This window comes from Oryzias latipes, chromosome 2 (genome assembly GCF_053564925.1).
Source record: "Oryzias latipes strain Hd-rR chromosome 2, Olatipes_Hd-rR_3.1".
Lineage (NCBI taxonomy): Eukaryota > Metazoa > Chordata > Actinopteri > Beloniformes > Adrianichthyidae > Oryzias > Oryzias latipes.
This window is the reverse complement of record NC_136238.1, coordinates 18818959-18838926: the sequence shown is the minus strand read 5'-3', so window position 1 is coordinate 18838926 and position 19968 is coordinate 18818959. Positions and strand designations below refer to the sequence as shown.

The following is a 19968-nucleotide window of genomic DNA, read 5'->3' as shown; positions in this document are numbered from 1 at the left end:
ACATAAACAAGCTATCATTTTTTTCAGAAATTCCTTTGCTGATGGATTTTGATTTCAAATTTTCAGCTTTTTTTCCAGTCAGACGGAGGAAAAAACTCATAAAAACTCAGCAGAATAGTTGCTATAAACCACTTTTACAGGTCAAAAGAAAGCCTGACTGTTTAAACCCAGCAACACTGAAAACCTGCCGGCTTTTATATTCTCTCTATTATAGCATCGACAAGAACGTCATTTTTCTTGTTTTATGAAGGACGTAGCTGTGTTTTGAACCATGTTTTGCTCAAACCGTCACACCTGCACAGATATTCATAAACTTTGTTCACTTTCCTCCATGAATGCAGTCGCTTCATTCTTTCTGCACGAGTCTCTTTGAAGGACTTTGGTTTGTGCTGGCAGCTCAGCTTGTGAAATCTCCTCCACTCCTATCCATGGTTTTATCTGCAGGATGGTCCTGGTGTGGGATCAGACCATCTGTAAGGTTCAGTTTTAGGATCTTGGATCAGTCCTGGAGTGTTTTAGAAGAACCCGGCCTACACACAGGCCAGCACCGGCGGATGAAAGAACCAGGCTGGACGGTTTCTGCTTTGCATAAAGCTGCCGCTGCCTGACGCGAGCGTGACAGTAAGTCAGGTTAGAGGATGCTCAGCTCTGCGGCCCCACTGCAGATTTAAATGAGCCTCATGCAATAGCTGCGGGCGTCACGCCACCCTGGCTTCCACTTCCTGCTCAATTTTTGGGACGGTGTGCGAGCACGGCTTACAGGTTCTGTGTGTGCCGGCTTTTTCTCTCTTATTGTTGAAGAACCTATAGAGGCACCTTGATGATTTTTTTTTTTTTACTGTTTTCTGGCGTCTTACATTTGTGCAAATCCCTGCATCTTCATGAAACAAAAGAGGAAAGTGGCATCCTCATAAAGACGCATAATGAAGCGTAAAATCCCCCGGAGCGACGGCTGCTCCGCCGATATCATCTCCTCTCTGGTTGGCAGTCGTCAGCCCCTCCCCCCTCGTATCAAGCTCTCCGATAACCCCCCACCCACCCCGACCGTCCGACCCGACACACTTCCAGCTGTGGCGGCGGCATCGGGACACAAGCGGCAGCGTTTGTGACAGATCCGGGGTGGGATTAGAGGCGGGGTGGTGCTGAGGATGGCAGAGGACAAAAGCAGGTTTCCTCCACTCTGTGCTGAGCCAGCAGCTCAGGAGCCGAGGCTTTTAGTTTAACCCGTTCTTTGTGGAAAAACAGTCTTAAGGATGTTCTCTGAGGAAAATAAACCCCCCAAAAAAAGAGAAAACTGATCTGCTAAAATTTAAGAATAAGATTTTTGCACTATTTGACATACTTGTTAAAAAAAACCAACCTTTCAGTTTACGGTATGTAATAAAATTTTACTTGTAATTAAAAATATATAAATAAATAGCTACTTTCAATTAAAATGTCCCTTGTTTGTCCTTTGAGGAAAACGGGGTTAAAACCAAGGCTGCTGAAAGTCTTTTAGATTTAAAAATGTATTTTAAACCGTGATTTCTAAATGAAGGAAAGGAAAAAAGGTTCAGTTAAAGTGTACATGCACCCATACTGTTACGGGTGTTGTGTGCTTTTTGGGTTGTCCGAGCCCGTGGAGGGTCATAGAGAGGAGTGGCTGCATCTGAAGCAGCGCGCAGTCATACCGCCACCTTAAGGAACGTCATGAAAATGGAACGTGCGACTCTTGTGCGTGTACTGAGTATATCGTAAAGTATTTGTGAGGCTAACACAAGTCCCACGCACTTGTGCCTTACGGGTGATGCTGTTGTACCCTCACGCCACACTCTAGTCTAATGACTAAGGTGTGCGAATGCCACGCGCATGGGGTTTAGACGTGATACGGAAGTGCGTGTAAGACGCCCTCATTTTCCAACTTCCTCATTTCTATCAGTTTGGTTGATTGCAAGAAGCGCACTAATGGGCTCCTTGCACAGTTTGGAGGATTTTGAGGCACGACCTGTCGTGATCACGAACATTTTGACTCTACGGGGTTACTAAGAAGTTTACGATCTTTATATTGAACTTGGGTGCCCCCTATTTGTTTGCCTTTTTTTTTCGCCCCTAGTAAGACTTTAGAGAGAGACACTCCTGGTCAGGTGGACTTGACGAGTGAAGGTTAGAGGTAGGCTTGCACAAATAATCGCAAATTTATCGTCATCGCAATTTCAAGCTGTGCAATATCCATATCGCAAAAGTCTGCTGAAATCACAATAAATGGTAAACCTTAAATGTACTAAAACAATCTTATGGCAACTTGAAGTATTTAACAAATTGAATAAATCCCTTTATGTATTTGACCAATCAGATACAGCCCTTCACATTGTTGACCAATCGGATGGAGCTCTTATGTTAGACGAGGGTCATTTGGAGTATAATTTAAAATATTTTGACTCTTATATAAATTAAACTGTTGCAGTCAGATGGAAATGTTTTTTTTTGTGCTATTTATTCGTTTATCGCTAGTTTTATCATCATTGCAATACTGATCACTAATATCGCACATCGCAAGTTTTCCTCATATCGTGCAGCCCTACTTAGAGGTTTTACTCGATCTGTAGGAGCTTTCAGTGAAGCAGATGAACATACAGAGATCATAAAATCCCAAACAAGAGCTAGGTCTGGTCTCTATGGATGGCTCCCCCTCTGACCCATGGAAGTGATGATAGATGGATGGAGGCCCGCCGACAGCATCTTTGTCAGCCCGACTAATTAGAAGCAGATCCTCTTCCTGGTCTCTGCTCCTGATCCAGTTGTCTGTTGACCCCTCCAGTCCAGCCGCTCTGTTTGTCTTTGTTCAACTCGTATGACATTAAAGCCGGGAGCTGATGTGAACACTGAGCAGATGAGCCGGCGGGGGTCAGAGGTCAGCTGTTTCTCATCCTCCTGCCTTCAAGGGGCTAAAAAGAAACGGCGGTGAGCGCTGCTTCTTGCAGTCAGGACTCTTCCTCTACAAACTTTCCACTCGGTGCTGTCCACTGTTGGTCGCCTGCCATCTCCTTCTTGCTCCCTCTTCCTCCTCAGTTGGCCTTCATCAGGGTGGCCTTATGAAAAATGAAAACTCTCACATCTGGAGGAAATGCTCGCAATACCAAAAGGTTATTTTTAGTTTTTACAACTGAGATTTTAGTGTCTGCTTTTAGCAACTTCTGGACCAGAACGGCAGATTTACATCACATATAAACTGATTGGAGATGTAGGTTCTGAAACATCCACATTTTCTTTAGTTCTTTTTTTTTGCGTTTAACACAAACTGTACAAATCAGGGCTGCACGTTATGAGGAAAACTTGCGATTTTCGATATTAGTGTTCAATATTGCGATGACGATATAACTTGAACAAATGAACAAATAACAAAACAACCAAAAACATCATTTCCTTTTCACTGCAACAGTTTAATTTATTTTGTGGCTTGGCAATCAAACTAGACAGAAGCCAGCTGTTCTTTAACTGTGAAGTTACATTATGCATTATGCTCCAAATGACCCTCGTCTACATAGGAGAAGAACATCTGACAGAAAATGGCTCCATCCGATTGGTCAAATTCATAAAGGGATTTATTTGATTTGTTAAATACTTCAAGCTCCCATAAGATTATTTTGGCACATTAGGGTAACATTTTATTGCCAACTTTTGCACTATGGGTATTGCACAGCTTGATATTGGGATAACAATAAATTTGCGATATATTGTGCATGCCTAGTACAAATGACAAAACATTGACGCGGTTTGTCCACAAGCTGGATCGAGGATTCTTTAGCTGTTCTGATGCAACTTTTTGAATTTCTGGTTACACTCATGATCGGACTGTTAGTTAAAGCTGGAAAAGGCTGCAGCTCCTCCTCTTGTACTTCAGCCTCTTCATCCTCCAAAATTGAATGCATGAAATTAGGACTTGGAATTGCTAAGCCTTGCAGTACCTTAAAGGCCACTGGAGTCTGGTGTCAGAAGGAGTAATATGATAAAAGCTGTAAGGCTAACAGTTTGACTTTTACACCGAATATTTACAGTATTTAGTATGGACGCCACTATTCTCGGTTCGAAAAGTTTGTTACACCATCTTGAGAAAAGTGAATCTACTGCATACGAGTTTGTTTACGTTAAAAGTTTAAAACACGTGTTGTGCTAAATGTATTTTTTGTTTTATTAGATTACACCAGGCTTAGTATAAGACAACTGAACGATTTTTTGTCATAGAAATTTGCTAATTATTTAATTTAACTTACCGGTACTTTACTTTTATTTATTTTGTTTTGTTATAAACAAGTCGTATATCCAACCGAAACTAAACCATGATCCACAAATTAAGGTTTGTATGGAATTGTGGGCAAAATGCGTCGTACTCTTTGACGTTTGTGCAGTTCACAGACGTAGGGGTGTAGTTTTTGTTTGATCGGTTAGGTAGGTGTACCCAAAAGAGCTTCAAACTCAACTTTGTCCCGTTCAATCGACATTTTCATGAACATCGTTGAGTTGCTAGTTATTGAGCTCGTCTCACTTCAGGCTTCATTGTCATGGTGGAAAATCCAGTGGGTGACGTTGTAGATGATCCGATTGGGTGTTAAGGTCGTTGGTTTTTACCCTCTGGCTCAAATGGTTGCTACAAAGTCTGATCATCTGTGTCACTGCCGTGTTTCAACAGGAACTGACAAACTGCTGTTCAGCTTTTCAGTCTATTTATATTTTAGTGATCCAGGTCAGCAGATGGAGAGTTTTTTTTTCTTATCTATTGAGCTTCTTGGTTTCTCTGCCTCTTGGTCTTGGTCCTAGTCCTGCAGCGGTTTTCTCCGCTGGAATCCGCTTTTTGACTCGCACTCGGAGCCACCAGATCACAAGCAGTTACCTGCCCGACAGGTTTCTTCAGGAGGCGCGCGACAAGCACACGCTGCACACGCGTGCTGTGTAAACACACACAGACCCTCACAACAGAGGCTCTATTGAACCCTGTTAATAAGACACCTGCGTCTTTGTTCTGGGGCTGTGTTTGCCTTTTGAAAAGACACACCATGGTGGTAGAAACGCAACAGTGACGATATAAAGCTGCAGAGAGGATGATGGATTTGCTGAAGAGCTGAGAGCTTATAGAAGGAACAGCAGCTCTGTGAAGATCAGATCAGATCTGGTGTTTTAGATAAAGTCTATTAGGATAAAATCAGATTAAGTCTAATGCTACGTTCACATGCGACACGTTTTTTCAACACGCATTTAGTTGTTCACACTGGACAAGCACGGAGAGGCTTCTTCTTCTTCTTTTTCTAGTGTTTACTAGCGCCACCTATGGTTGAAGGAGGCTTGGTGCAAATCTCGTACATCTTGCTCCGGGTTTTTTTCCTTCACAGCTTTACTCTGACATATCAAAGACTTGGTGTTAATTAGTCATTCCTGCCTCACGATTCATTTTCAAACGGTTGGTACTTCTGCCATTCGGACGCCATCCATACATCAACACTAAATCCAAGTTCAAATCGTCAAGGTCTGACCTGGTTCATTAGCGGCACGTTTTGTATGTAGAGCCCAAAACCGGTTGTAGAATCTTCTTTAGCTACGCGTGAAGGTGAGAAATGGGCGTTAAGACAGACTTTTCATTGAAAGTGGCCGCCTGAATGCGTCTCTGAAGGCGGTTTGAACATAGCCATAGGTTCGGGTCAAATCAGAAAAACCGAAAAACCTGTAACAACTGCAGGGAAGTCTGAATAAAAAGAGAAGCTAAGACAAATTTATGAAAATATATCCACTGTTTATTTAATTTTTCCATTTTGAGTGAAAAAAAAAGGGAACTTTAAAGTTTAAACAAATAAAGAAAAACGGGAACAAATTATAATTATCATACTTATAGAAAAACAACCAGAGTATTGTGGTAGAAAAACATAAATTACCTTAATTTTTAGAGATAAAGCTAATAAAAAATATGTTTTTGTTTCCGTCTTTATACTGGAAAAATGAATCCTGGATGAATCAAACCATTCATTTCTTCAATGCAAGCCAAGTTTTTCCACAAATGAACAATATTTTTTTGAGCCAAATATTTTTTCCCGTTTAATTGTAGACTTTTTTTAGACGACTTCTTCTTTTTAAGTCAAAAGGCTGACAGCTGCTGAAAATTGAGGGATGAAGAGCAAACGAGGAAGAGGAGGCTCAAAGAGACATCCATGAAATGGAAGAGGAGGAGAGAAACGGCGTGAAGGGCGATGCCTGTGACTGATGGGGCAGCGGCGCCCCGATTCGACACAGCCGGGGTTCACACACACACGCACACACACAAACGCACACAGAGCCCAGAGCCACGCTCCACCCATAGTCCCTCTGGGTTTGTTTGTGAACACAATCATGGCATCAGATCTGAGGAGGTGTGTGTCTGCAGCAGAGTGTGTGTGTGTGTGTGTGTGTGTGGGTGTGTGTCTGTTTGTGTGTGTACACTGCAGATGGGGTTCATCATTAACATTCATAGAAGGCTTGTGTCAGTTTTTGTCGACTTTTTTGTTGCCTGAATCCTTCAACCAGCTGCAGAGCAGAGACGAGCTTTACGCCAAAAAATGCAGATGATCTGCTTCTGAATTTACTCAGGCTTTTAGTTTGAAAATCCAGTAGCTTTAAGTTGAAATTTATGGAAGCATTTCTGTAGGATATTCATTTTCAAAATGAAGCTGCGTTTGTTGACTCAAATTTATAATGGAAAAGCAATCCGCCAAGCCGCTTTTTCTTTTTCAACACCGCTCATTTTGTCGCTTAATAAAGATGATAAAGAAATAGTATTTGACATTTCATTTTCAAAAAAATCTTTAGTAAATGTGTAGCAAAAATAAATTAGAAAAATCTAATTTGACGATTAAAATGGATTAACAGAAATGCATTTTCATTTTCATAATGTAACTGCATCAAATGACTCAAAAGTGAAATAAAAATCAATCCTCTAAAATGCTTTTTCATTTTCTTCTTCAGCATCGCACATTCTGTGACATAATTAAAGCGAAAAGACAAACAAAGGCAGTTTCATTTTGAAAATGAAAAAGCATTTCTGGTATTGACTTTCAATTTTAATTATGCTACAGTAATGCTTCCATAGAAATTAGGAACAAAAAGAAACCTGTCAGTATAAAAGCTTCCCTTTGCGTGTCTGTCAGGTTTTCCTTTTGTAGGTGGGTTTATTTCTTCAGTTCAATTATTCTGGCCTTTAGATTTTCATAGATTTAAATAATAAGTTATAGATTTATTTTTAAGTTGTTTTTCCACGTTAGCTTCTGGTCCAACTTAAAAAAAAAGCTGTTAAATGGTTTAAACCCTGTGTCTAATGTCATGAATGTTTGGGTGTTGCAATAGTCTTTGTTTCCGTTCAATCCTTCAGATTTCTGCTGATGTCAGCCTTTTCTACTCTTTAAGGAGCTCTTTTTTCCTTGCGTGTTGAGGAACACAAAAAGGCTTAAAACATTTAATTTTATTGTTTAAAAAACGGAATTATCTGCAAGGTCTATTGTTTCAATGGTTCTTCATTTGTTAATGCATAAAGTTCCTCTTTGATGATCTTTGATCTATTGTAAAAGTGTTCCCAGTGCTGTTCGAATTATAAGAATGCCTTTTTTAGCCAAAATCATTAAAGGTGTGTCATTTCCTAGGACATATTTTCTGCAGAGCAGCAGGAGTTCTTTAGAAATTCACCTCTGAGTTGTGGGCGGGACCCTGCCACTTCTTCTCCTTTCTATTGCCGAGAGCTCTCCGTCTACACACTCTCCCACTAGCTTACAGTCCCTCACGCCTCCAACCTAACATTTGCGGCGCAACAAAACGGCGAGTAATATTGGAGCCATCCAGCCGTACAGTTTAGAGTCCGATGTCCGCTTGGATGAGAAAAACAAAGACGTTAATAGACCTATTTGTCTCCCGATGCAGCAGAGTGTGGAGCTTTTGTCGTTTTCACGTCACAAATACGATCCTTTTTATTAAACTGCATTTTTTCGTCTGCTCCTGATTCACAATGATTTGAATACAGAAATACTCAGAAATTCAATTTTAAGTACAGAATTCTCCTCCTTCAACAGAAAAATGCTACAAAAACATTTTAAAAACGGCGTTTTGGTCAGACTGGGGGATTTAATTACCTTTTTTCTGAGCTGAGGGCAGTTTTTTTTTTTCTGATGAGTTTTCTCTTCATTAGTTGCTCAGATGTCAGGTCTGTAGTCACGACAGCTTGTCGGCGCTCTGTCCTGTTTGTCAATGTTTACTTCCGTTTGCCGGCGCCATTTGCCCAAAGCAAAACTGAAAAAAAGCGCTTCAGCTTTTCGCCTTAACTTGTTGCCTGCCCTTAGATTTTAGTGACGTTGGGTTTCATGTGTGTTCGGTTGCGATGGTTATCTGATGCAGACGGTCAACACGGTTTCCTGAAAAGCAAAAGCTTTTGTTAAAGTTTGTCTTCTGTCGGGAAATGGGAAGCTCGGATTCGCTGCACAAAACATTTGTGTTTATGAATTTGTCATCTTAATTTGCGGAAACGGGACTTCACCTTTCGTCACATTCATTTAAGATTCCTTGCAGCATTCCCAGAATTCCTCCGCTGTCGGTTCAGATGTTCGAGGCGTCGCGGTGACGTCAGTGGAAATCCCAGATCATTCGCTCAGGGCTTTCGTTTGACGATGAAGGCCGATCAGATGAGATAAAGCCGCAGGTGAGGCGGGAATCCAGTCTGACTCAGTCCCAAAAAGAAACCAAAAGTCTCTGTTGAACGACAGATGCTTCTCCTTGAATGAAAGGGATTCTTTCAACTTTATGCAAAGTTTAAAGAATTACAAATGTATAACATAGAATATTGTAGTTAAAGAGTATTACAATAATTATTTAAATTAAAAATATGTTCATAGATGACCGGTATAGTCACATTTTTTTATTTGAAAATAAAAATGTAGATAAAAAAGCAAGAAAGTTTTCTAAACCTAAAAAAGTAAAAAATTAAATATTTTGTAAAGTTGAACATTTAGAAAGAAGTCAAATAGTTTCAGATCATTTAAAGTTATGAAATTAGAAGATATTTAGGAGAAAATGTCGATTTTTGAGTTGACTTGTGGATAACATCCTGAGCTTTGTCCTGTATAGGTTTGTTTAACTGCTTTTCCAGGAGGTATGAAGTGTGTTACCGTGGCGACGCAGTCCCACCATGAATCGTATCAGCTGATCTCAGTCTGCTTCACGTGGATGTTATTGTTGTTGTCGGCATGTGCGGCACCACGGACACACGCGAGCTAACGGGGTTGTTGGTCGGAGTTTGAGCTCCGCCTCGCGGGTGTTCGCCTTTGGCTCCGCCTCCTTAGGCTGCTCCTCTTTGCTCGTCCCATTTTCCGTTATCCAAGGGTTGGAGGCTGCCCTCCTCGTTCTCCTTTGCTCGTCCTTTCTTTGCTGTGTAGAAATGATGCAAGCCTGTAGTTCTTGTAGTAAGACTTTATTTAAACACGTGCTCAAACAGATTTGAATTTAATTAAATTATCAAATTACACATTCTTTAAAAGGAAAAATTTGTGTTTCTGGCTTGTAGTTGGAATCTCTCTGCTCAAGACCTTCAAAGTCAAAGCATGAATCTTTAGATGATGGTCGCTCCTGATTCAATTGGATTCATTTTTTGGGTCACATTGTCTTTGCACAGCTCAGATGTGATAGTATACTATCATAATATTATTAATATTCCACGTTTAATGAACAAAAATGGTTTGTTTAAATGATTCCAGTTGAAAGAAGAGATTGAGAGAAAGCGTGCACAGCTCTGCAGAGGCATCTCCTCCACTTCCACTCCTCCATAAATTGATTAGCGCTCCCTCCTGCGACCGCTGTAGACACCCTAATCTGTTTAGGAGCATGAAGGATGCTGCGCTCTGATTGGCCCAGAGCCAGGGCGTCCATCGTTGAAGCCCAGTGTCCTCTGAGAGCTGCTGATGGATGGATGGATGTGTCCATCAGGTGTGTCGTCATCGCAGTGGTCAGCCTGCTCTGCACATTTCTGTAGCTCACCTGTGGGGTTTTCTTTGTCTGTGGATCCCAGGTGTTTAAGATCGGAGCTGGAGCGTTTTTTATTCTTGGATCAGACTGCGATCAAACACGCCTGTGAAGAGGATTCCTGTTTGATGGAGAGAAGCGTTTCCGTTGGGATTGAGTGTCCACTCACCTGCTGAAGCGGGGAGACGGAAAACAGGAAGCAGCTGCATTAACATCCTGCTTGGCAGTGGTGGAGGGGTAGAGGCGGGGCGGACCCCCGATACAGACTGCGGTCTGTCTGAGTCGTCACAATGCCCCCCTTTGTCTACCCCACGTCCAATCAGGACGCTTCCCTCTGGATTCCTTCCAGAGCGGAAATCTCCAAAACCTCAGCTATGAGCTCAGAGCCCGTCTGTGGATGCCAGGCTCGTTTCCCGGCAACAGCACCATCAGCTGGGTGACCCCTCTGCAGCTCTGCCAACTTCAACAACCAGCTTTTATCAGCCACGATGGGGGTGATGACATCACTTCCTGAAAGCTTGATAGATTGCTCCACACGGAAACACTTTGCATTGTGTTTAAGAGCAGAACCCAGTTAGAACCCCATCCAGGTTGTGTGGTGTCAATCATATATGCTAAAAATGACATCTGTTGCATTTTTATTAATTTTGTTACAGAATAAAAATCTTATTTAGGGATAGATCACGTTCAAATCATTCAAATTACAGTGTTCGCCGATTTGGATCCAATTTGGCAGCTTAAAGTTTTTAATGAATCAAATAAATCCTTTTATACATTTGACCAATCAGATGTTCGCCGCCTCTGTAGATGAGGGTCATTTGGAATATAAAGTTATGTTGACTCCTATTTCAATTAAACTGTTGCAGCAAAATAGAATTGAGGATTTTGGTGGTTTTGTTATATCTTTATCGCAATATTGATCTTTGAGATCGAAAACCGCGACTTTTCCTCATATCGTGCAGCTTTAACCTTCAGTAAACCGGATAAAGGAATCCACTCAACCGTTTAGCTAAGTTCACACTCACACGCTTCCTCCTGAATGCACCAAATGCGTGTTCTTGAACGGGAGTATAAGTCATGGTGTTCACATTGGACAAGGGGGGAGGGGCTTCTTCTTCTTGTTTTTCTACTGTTCACTAGCGCATGTCCACCACCTACAGTTGGAAGTTGTTTAACCTAAACGGTTCAAATCTGGTGAATTTTGCTCCAGGCTTTTTCTTCCACAGCTCTATGTAAGTGTTAGTGTGCATTATTACTTTTTAACGCACGCCGTGGAAGCCTGAACCGTCCTCCGCTTCGTGTCGAACGGTTGCTTCCGCGAAGTGCGTTAAAAAGTAATAACGCACACTTCGAAGGCCATTAACCCGCTTATACCATGGTCACGTACAAAAGCAATACATATTAACCCGTTTTTAGTCCTTAATTCTTGTGGTGGTGCGTCGTGCAGCACCACAGCTGCTGTCAAGATGCGGCGATATATATATATGCTGATCGTCCCGATGGGTGGAATAAAGCATCAGTTCAGAGAGAAAGTTCACCTCTTACCGCTTGTTTTTGTCCAAATGATGGAGCAAAAGGTTGTTTTAAAGAAACCGGCGCAGTGATACAAAAAAATTTAAGATGGGTGACTGGAACTTCTTTTTTCACCGTGCGGTTATCCCGTGGTATATCACTTTTTAATGTATCAGAATCAGAATCGATTATTCATCCGGACTATGGTATAATCTGATTTATGAAAGGCTTGGCGTCATAGAATTCCAGCCGGGCACAAACCGCAGTTATTCATTTCTTCTCCACGATCAATTTTCAAACGGTTCCGTTTGATTGAATGGGTTCATACATTGCTACCAAATCCAAGTCCCTGATTCCTCCAAGTTTGACGTTGTGTAACTTGTGCGTAGAGTCCGAAAACGGCTGTAGAATGTTGCGTAGCTACACGTGAACCCAGGAGTTTTGAACACGGAAGCTATAGATGTTTCTCTTTTTGGCAGAATAGCACTGTATTTGTTAAAGGATTTTTTTGATCATTCTGGTTTTTAGTCTGTGGCTGTGCTCTGATCCATTGAAACATCTGCAAAACTGCAGTCTCTAGATTCTCCAAAAAGCCTGAGCGGCCTGTCTGGTACGCTCGCCCTTCATCATCTTCATCCCCTCCTGCCGCCTGCGAGGAAGAAGCGTGTCTGCAGGCGGACACAGATTGCTGCTGATGAATTAATAAGAACGGCTGAAGGCTGTGACCCACTGGCCTACTTCAGAGAGGCCGAGGCCGGCCTTTTTGCCTCAGATGAAGGGCAGACGAATGTTTAGATGTTCGATGAAGATTTCAACAATCGGTTCTTGTTTCTGCCGTTTTTTGGGGGGTGTACTTCTAACTGGAATGACAAAACCTGAGGAAAAAAAGACATGTTGATTTAAAAACCCACTGATTAAAAATGACGTTTTTGGTGTTTTTAACACGTTCTTATGGCATTTTTCTGATGATGGACAACATATATAAAAATGTTAAATTAAAATTGCAATTGCTGGCAGCTCCGTGCTCCGCCCCATTCTGATGCATCCACCTGCAGACTAATAGATCCAACGAACATCTTTGTTTTATCCTCGTCTGAGCTGGAATCAGGCTCTAAACTGGACGGCTGGACGGCGCTGATGCAGCGGTAATGTTGGGCGCCTTGAGGGGCTGTAAGCTAGTGGGGGAGGGTCTGAACAAAGAGTTCTCAGCAACAAGGGAAAGAAGGGTCAGGCAGGGTTGCTCCACCCAGCGGTCCCACCCACAACTCAGAGGCACATTTCTAATGAAGCTCTGCAGAAACTATGTCCTAGAAAACGACACGGGTTTAGCGATTTTTGTCAACGCTTCTAAAATGGATCCAAGGATGATCGGAGTGGGACTTTGATTTGTAAGTCTAATAGTTGTCAAAACTGTTGTTTTTTTATTACAAATTTGAATATTCTATTTATTTGATTGCCTCAAATCTTTAACCTTTCACATTTTTATCGAATAACTGCTCTTCTGTTTTCTAAAATCCTTTTAATCATTTATTTTAAGTTTTAAAAATGCTGTTGAAAGAAGTTTTTTTGGACTTAATCTTAAAAATAATCAAATCTGCTCCTCTGATTTTATTTTATTTTTTTTCCTTTCATGTTTGTTTGTTTGTGTTTTTCCTCTCAATCGTCTCACGTTTTGATTGGATGGAGTCTTTAGATGTTTAGAATCAGCAGAAAGTCCAGTTCGGATGAAGGACGCACACTTTCGTTGTGTGTTGTTGCCGTAAGGCTCACGTCTCCTGCCGTTTGTGTTTCAGATGCGTTTGTCAACAGTCAAGAGTGGACGCTGAGCCGAACGGTTCCTGAGCTCAAAGTGGTGAGTCCTCCTCCGTCCGCGGAGCTCCGCCCCCATTGATTTATTTTTTACATTTTTTTTGTACTACAGAAACACTAACAGACGTCGTCTCTCCACCAGGGCATTGTGGGAAACCTGGCCAGCGGGAAGTCGGCGCTGGTCCACCGGTACCTGACAGGAACGTACGTGCAGGAGGAGTCGCCCGAGGGTGAGAACGTCTCCTCCGTCTCTGCAGCTCTGCTCCATGGCTGGATCTGTCCTTGCTTTTGAGCAAAGCGAATTCCAACCTGCAACTCTGACACCATCTCTGGAGTGATGCTGTACAGTGAGGTCACACTCCATGCTACAGGATTAGATTAGATTATCTTCTTATGGAAGATTTATGATTTAAATGGTGAAAAATAGGCTTTTAATTTGTAGGACGTTTTCCTCCAAACACAGACAGTCAATCTTTTCTTCAGCTTTTTTTCTCGTCGTCATTATCGACTCAGTCGAGCGGCGTTCTGGACGGACGGATCGGGTGAACTGCGGGACATGAAGCGTAGCTCCATGCAGATTCAGCTCTGCGGCGGCGACCGTCCTCCTCATCTATTATTGACGCCAAAGCTCGCCCACGTTCAGCACGCGGCGCCAGCGGCCCACGGCAAGGACCCACTTCCACCTAAGGCCAACGTGTCGTTAATATTTCATACCTCCGTTGCTCCATCCGGCACGCAAAGGGAGAGATGGACCTTCATCGTGAGATGACCCGCAGAAGGAGGACGTCACTGATGTTGGTCCTGAAGCGAGTGGCGGGAAGCAGGAAGCCGTCTCGCTTTTATTTTGAAACTACGCAAAAAAAAAATATATAATTCTTTTTATCATGATCACTTCACCAAAAGAAATAAGGGCTTCAGAGACAGAAAAGTCATAAAAAAGAGGATGGAAGCTGCTTCTTTAAGCTAAAATGTGGTTTCTATTAGATACACTTGATTTACCACAAACAATAAAAGCTTTTGGATCATCCTTTAATCCTCATCCTGATGCTTTTCTCTCACAATCATCTGAGGAATTTCATCAACAAAAGTAGTGAAATGGTTAAATAAGGTCTCCTAAGGGCCAAAGTTCCACAAAAAGACGTACATTTGATGATCACTCATACTTTAGGCCGACTTTAACCCATCAGAGACACAAAGATCCTAAATATTCCAACTATTTTGATACATTTCTCGCAGTAGAAACGGAATAAAAGAGTAGTGTTTCTGTCAGAACTGCATCTGCTGCTAATTACCCCCCCCCCCCCCCCCCGCCTGCTTGTTTATTTAAAGCCCCCAAAACCATCAAATGCCGTTTGTTTGGGAAGAAAACTTTACTGCTTTATGTCTGGGGTGGGGGCCACCCGGAAAACGCTGGCCCAACAGCCCCCCCCTTCCTGCTGTGTGTGTGGTTGAGGGTTGGGGGGGTCGAAGTGAGAGCAAATGAGCCTTTTGGATGGGGTGGGGGGCAGCTTGTGGAGATCTAGAAGTCAGTCTTTGACTGGTGAATTCAGGTGAACAGACTTTATCTTAGCGATGGCGGGGGGGGGGGGGTCAAAGTCCCACACTCTCTGAGTTGGTCCCTCCCACATCTTTGAGCCTATAACTGTGCCCCCCCCCCATGTATTGAAAGCTCTGATCAAGCTTCAAGTACAAACATTAAATAAACTTTGTGTTGGAAAGCTGCTGAGAAATGGGGGGGTGAAGAATTCCTGCTGTCCAAAAATACCGCTGCCCGCGTTTCCATGCCGATTGATTGTGGGCGGGGTCTGTGGCTTCCAGCGGCACCCGTGGCCCACAAACCAAAACTATTCTGAGGCCGGAGCCGGGCTGCAGCTGAGCCGTCAGGAATTGGACCCAAACCAGAACCGCTTTCGTGCTGCCTTCAGGGACGCTCAGACCGGCGAGCGCATTGGAGCGCCACATGGGACCCATTACACGATGAACGAGCTGCCACCACGCCACCACGAGATGACGCTGCCGACTGTGGTTTGAGCTGAAACCGAACTTCAGTCGGGGATCCTGCTGTTCTACCTGCCTTCTGTTGGAAAAAGGAGACACTAGTAGGACACGTAGCAACGGAGAGGGGAGGCATTGACAGACAGAAGACCCAGCAACTGACATGAGACAGGGCAACGGTGAGGAGACGCATTAATAAACAGGAGATGCAGCAACAGAAAGGAGACACAGCACTGATAAAGAGACGCAGCAATGCTGAGGAGACTTAGCAACAGAAAGGAGACGCAGCAACAGACAGGAGAAGCAGTGACAGACAGAAGACCCAGCAACTGACATGAGACATAGCAACGGTGCGGAGACGTAGCAACAGACAGGAGATCCAGGAATGGTGAGGAGAAGAAGCAACATTGAGAATACGGAGCAACAGCAATTGGATCTAGCAAAGGAAAACAGACAGTACAACATAAACAAGACGCAGCAACAATGAAGAGATGCAGCAATTAAAAGGAACGGAGCAACGGACAGCAGACGTAACAATAGAGAGGAGACGCAGCAACTGAAAGGAAACAAAGCAACTTAAATGATTTGTAGCAACCGAAAGGAGACGCAACAACCGATTGGATATGAAGCAGCCACAGAAAGAAAACGTAGCAGAGCAAATGAGACGCAACAACTCAAGAGAGACAGCAACAGAGAGGAGAAGCAGCAACAGACAGGAGACAAACAACAAACCCAAACAAAGAAATAGAGATGTAGAAGAAGAGGGAATAGTTCAAACTGAAGCATTTGAGGTGAACAGATCCAGCCATGGTCTTTAACTTTCTGACCACTGCTTCTCTCTCTCTCTCTCTTTTTTGTTCTCCTCTGGTTCTCCTCCTCCTCCTCTTCCTCTGTTTCTGAAACTGAGCATGTTTGAACTGTGGCTGCATCTTTTGATGGTGTTTTGCTTTGTGCTTCCTTCCTTTCTGCTTTCTGGGCTGCTTTTGTTCACGTAGCCGACGTGGACGCAGGTAACGACCCGCTGCCCCCCCCCACTCCGTCATCACCCTTCATCATCTACCCATCGTAGCATCCATCATCTTCCTCGTAGTGTAACCTCCAGGATCAGCTCGGGTTCAGCGGCTCGTCCTAAACCTTACCTTCCCACCGCTTCATCCTTTCAGCATGGAGCCACTTTTTATAGTGAGCTACAGGTCAGAGGTCAGGGTCCTTTCCAAAATGAAACAGCACATTCCTGTAAAGATAATCTTCAGGAAGCCTGGAGAAGTCATCTGCAACCCTTTAGTGCCAGCTTCCATCACTTTTTCAGGGAAATTCAGCGGGCATCATGAACAGCCTCGGCCTTTTCATTTGACCCGTCATCCAACACTGCGTGGGCCGCTTTACTCAATGTTTAGTGTGTTGAAGGGTTACCATAGCAACAGTTTCATGTTCTTAACACCCTTTTTAAAGGCAAAGAGCGCAGAGGAACACTGCTGTGAGCATGGTGGAGGAGGGAACTCTTCCTTATTGTTTTTGAGCTGCTGAACCTGAAACCGATCCGGAGCACCTCCTGCCACTCAACCGTTTAACCCCGCCCCCCCTTGGTTCATCGCTGATTTTCCTCCTTCATATATAATATAAATGAATTGCATGCTTCAGAAAAAACTGATTCCATTTGTCTGATTTAATCAGCCAATCAGAGGGGGGCCTAACAAAATGTGTGACTCTTGTTTGAAACGGGCCGTTTCACCCATGAGGGCTGCGGTTTCTGTCCGCCGAGGCGTCTTCCTAAATCATATTTTGAAAAACCAACTACCGTCTTTTTTTCTTCTTTTTTTCCTTTTGCTGCTGATCCAGAATCTCCCTGCCGGGAATTTCTGTCAGTATCCGTAAATACACCGACGGCGCGGCGTGTTTGTGTGTTTGTGGCTCCTAGTTTCTAATTTACTTTACAGCCGCGCGCACACGCCTCTTCCTCCTGAAGCCATTGGCTCAGGCCTTCTGCCGCACAGTCATGGGAAAAACTGCAGCTTTATAAGGACTTTCCCAGGACGGAGGAGGAGGACGACACTCCTCAGAGAAGTGATGAAGGTGTGATCCAGGCCCCTTTCCCCGTTTTTTTGTGTTGACAGCAGGTTGTCAGGATGTGTGTACACGACCACAAAAGGATTGAGGAAACCGCTGTTTTATTTTGAAATTCTGTCTTTATGCTAAAAAAGAAGAGACGATTGTGAGATAATAAAGTTCAGAAACTCTAGGAGGAGGAAGTGATGGGAAACCACCGCGTGTGCGCTCCTCTGTCCTGGCCTCCTCCCGTTCTTCTTCTTTGGTTTATCCTCCACCGTGTCATTAGGACACGCGCGTGCGCGCTCGTGGCGGGGGCCCCTTCAGCCTCGCTCCATTTGTGGATCAGCTGATCCTCGGCCTTAAATAAGCCCAGACTCCCATTTTTAGCTGCAGCCACTTCCTGTTAAATCCTGAGTTTGAGCTGCTGGTTCCCACGGCGACCCGAGGAGCTGCTGCACCTGTGTGACAGGAAGGACGATCTACAGAACCTCCCGACAACGGTTCTGACCGGACCCGCTCCCTTCCTCACAATCCCTCTGAGTCTTCATCAATCACCTTCATCAATCACCTCTGACGGCCAATCAGACGGGTGGATTTCCTCACTGTGCTCTTGTCACCTCTGCAGGCGGCAGGTTCAAGAAGGAGATCGTGGTGGACGGTCAGAGTCACCTGCTGCTCATCAGAGATGAAGGGGGACCCCCAGAGGCTCAGGTAGGTACTGCAGAAAACTCAAACAAAAAGAAAAGAATCAAAACTCTAAATAAAAATAAAGAAACGTGATGAACAGCACACTGTAGCTTGGAATAAACACATCTGTAAAATAAGTCATTTTTGTGAGGTTGACCTTAAGAAGTCTGTATACTTTGGAGGTGCGTGACCGCTGCAGTCCTCAGAACAAAAGTGGGTCAGGTGCTCATCAAATGCGCTTTTAATATGAAAGAGTCTAGACAGGAAACTCTGCCATGAATAATTCACTCGTTCCTTTCTGTCTCTTGAAAGCATCTGGAGCGTTCGACCGGCTGACCTCCTCTCTATTCAAACGATTCAGTCGAAAGTGTTCACACTTCCTGTTTAAACACAGCGTTTCGCTGAAGCTGGTGCATGAACCAATCAAGTTTGGACTTTGTGCGCAGTTTGCGTTGTGGGTGGACGCCGTCATCTTCGTCTTCAGTCTGGAGGACGAGATCAGCTTCCAGACCGTCTATCACTACTACAACCGGCTGGCCAACTTCAGGAACACCACCGAGCTGCCGCTGGTGCTGGTCGGCACGCAAGGTCTGACACATGCACTCCCGCACACACATGCATGAAGAGAAAGACTGTTTTTGTCTTTGATACACTGCTGCCATCTAGTGGCAAGACAATGTTAACATTTTAGCTTATTGCCATTGCCCTCAAAATAAAAACCCAGTTTCATCAGTTTATTTACAGCTATTAAGTCTCATCTCTATCAGTGCACTTCTGCTATTTATGTTTATCTCTTTTCAAGACTTGTCTTTATTAAATGATTCCTGTTAAGTAATAACTGCTGTTCTGTCAGATTTCTTTCTCTGATGTTAGGAAGTTATTCTCCGTCTTTCAGAACATGACTGATAACGTAATGTTTTAGTGAGTTTTGTAAATTTCTTACCAATGACTGAAGAGATCTTTAGGCACAACAGGAAAGTCTGCCTGACGACAGTCTGAATACAGACCAAAGACACCAGTCAGGACTCGATCTGGACCAAATTAAGCGGACTCAGCCTGGACCAACAGACGTTTCCAGTCTGAATACACCCTAATACTGAACAACTCATTTCAATGTTTAAAAATAATAAGAAGGATCAACCGCTAGAGGGCGCTCCATGTGTGTTTATCAATATTTACTCCTGACAACAACGCAGAAGAAGAAGAAGCACCCAGTCTTTGCTTCCAAAGCGACACAAAGGATGAAGAATTCAAAAGATTTAGAGATTTATAATGATATAAAGAGTTAAATTGACTTGTTAGCCTGTTCTTTATGCTATGGTTAACAGAATAATTGTGAGTATGTCGCTCCATAACTAAATGAGCATCAGTGGGTTACAGTAGGGAAGATATTCAGCCTATTGTTGTTATTTATTCAGTTATTATGGCTCTCAAGATGAAAAGTCTGTTCTTGGCCCCATATTTTGCTAAAATAAAAATGTCCCAAAAGTTCAACTTAATATAGGATTTTTTTCTTCTTTACTATCCATGTTTTTGCTGTGACTTCAACTCCGGAAAGGACTTATAGTCTGAAAAACACAGATTATATTACTTTTTTTTTCTCAACATGTTACCCTTTTGCAAAAGTAGATATCTAAATAGTATAAACTTTTTATGATGTTTATGCATCCAATGTGGTCTGATAAGGAAAAGATGTTGATGATTTCTAAAAAAGCAACAACAAGAAAGACATTTTTTTTAATGACAAATTGTTTCAACGCAATGCATTGTGGTCTATATTTGCCAATCCAGAAGGAATTTTTTAATTTCCTTAGCGATTAATAGAGCTTCTATTCTATTCTATGCAATCTAGTGAGCATTGTTGCACACTGGGTTTTCGCAGAGACTTCTGGGTAATTTCCAGGACACTGGGTTCTGGAA

The 19968-nt window shown here is 43.2% G+C and overlaps 1 protein-coding gene across 4 annotated transcripts in view; it reads left to right on the top strand.

The window, feature by feature from the left end:
* Positions 1-19968, top strand: part of agap1 (ArfGAP with GTPase domain, ankyrin repeat and PH domain 1) — a 131288-nt gene that overhangs the window by 34587 nt on the left and 76733 nt on the right. For 2 of the 4 annotated variants that reach the window (XM_023964318.2, XM_011482933.4), the window contains exons 2-6: positions 13302-13360; positions 13460-13547; positions 16308-16322; positions 17987-18072; positions 18495-18636. In XM_023964318.2, coding sequence (XP_023820086.1) covers positions 13302-13360; positions 13460-13547; positions 16308-16322; positions 17987-18072; positions 18495-18636 — 390 coding nt within the window. The remainder of the gene's footprint in view (positions 1-13301; positions 13361-13459; positions 13548-16307; positions 16323-17986; positions 18073-18494; positions 18637-19968) is intronic. The other 2 variants (XM_023964321.2, XM_011482937.4) reach the window with 1 other exon arrangement.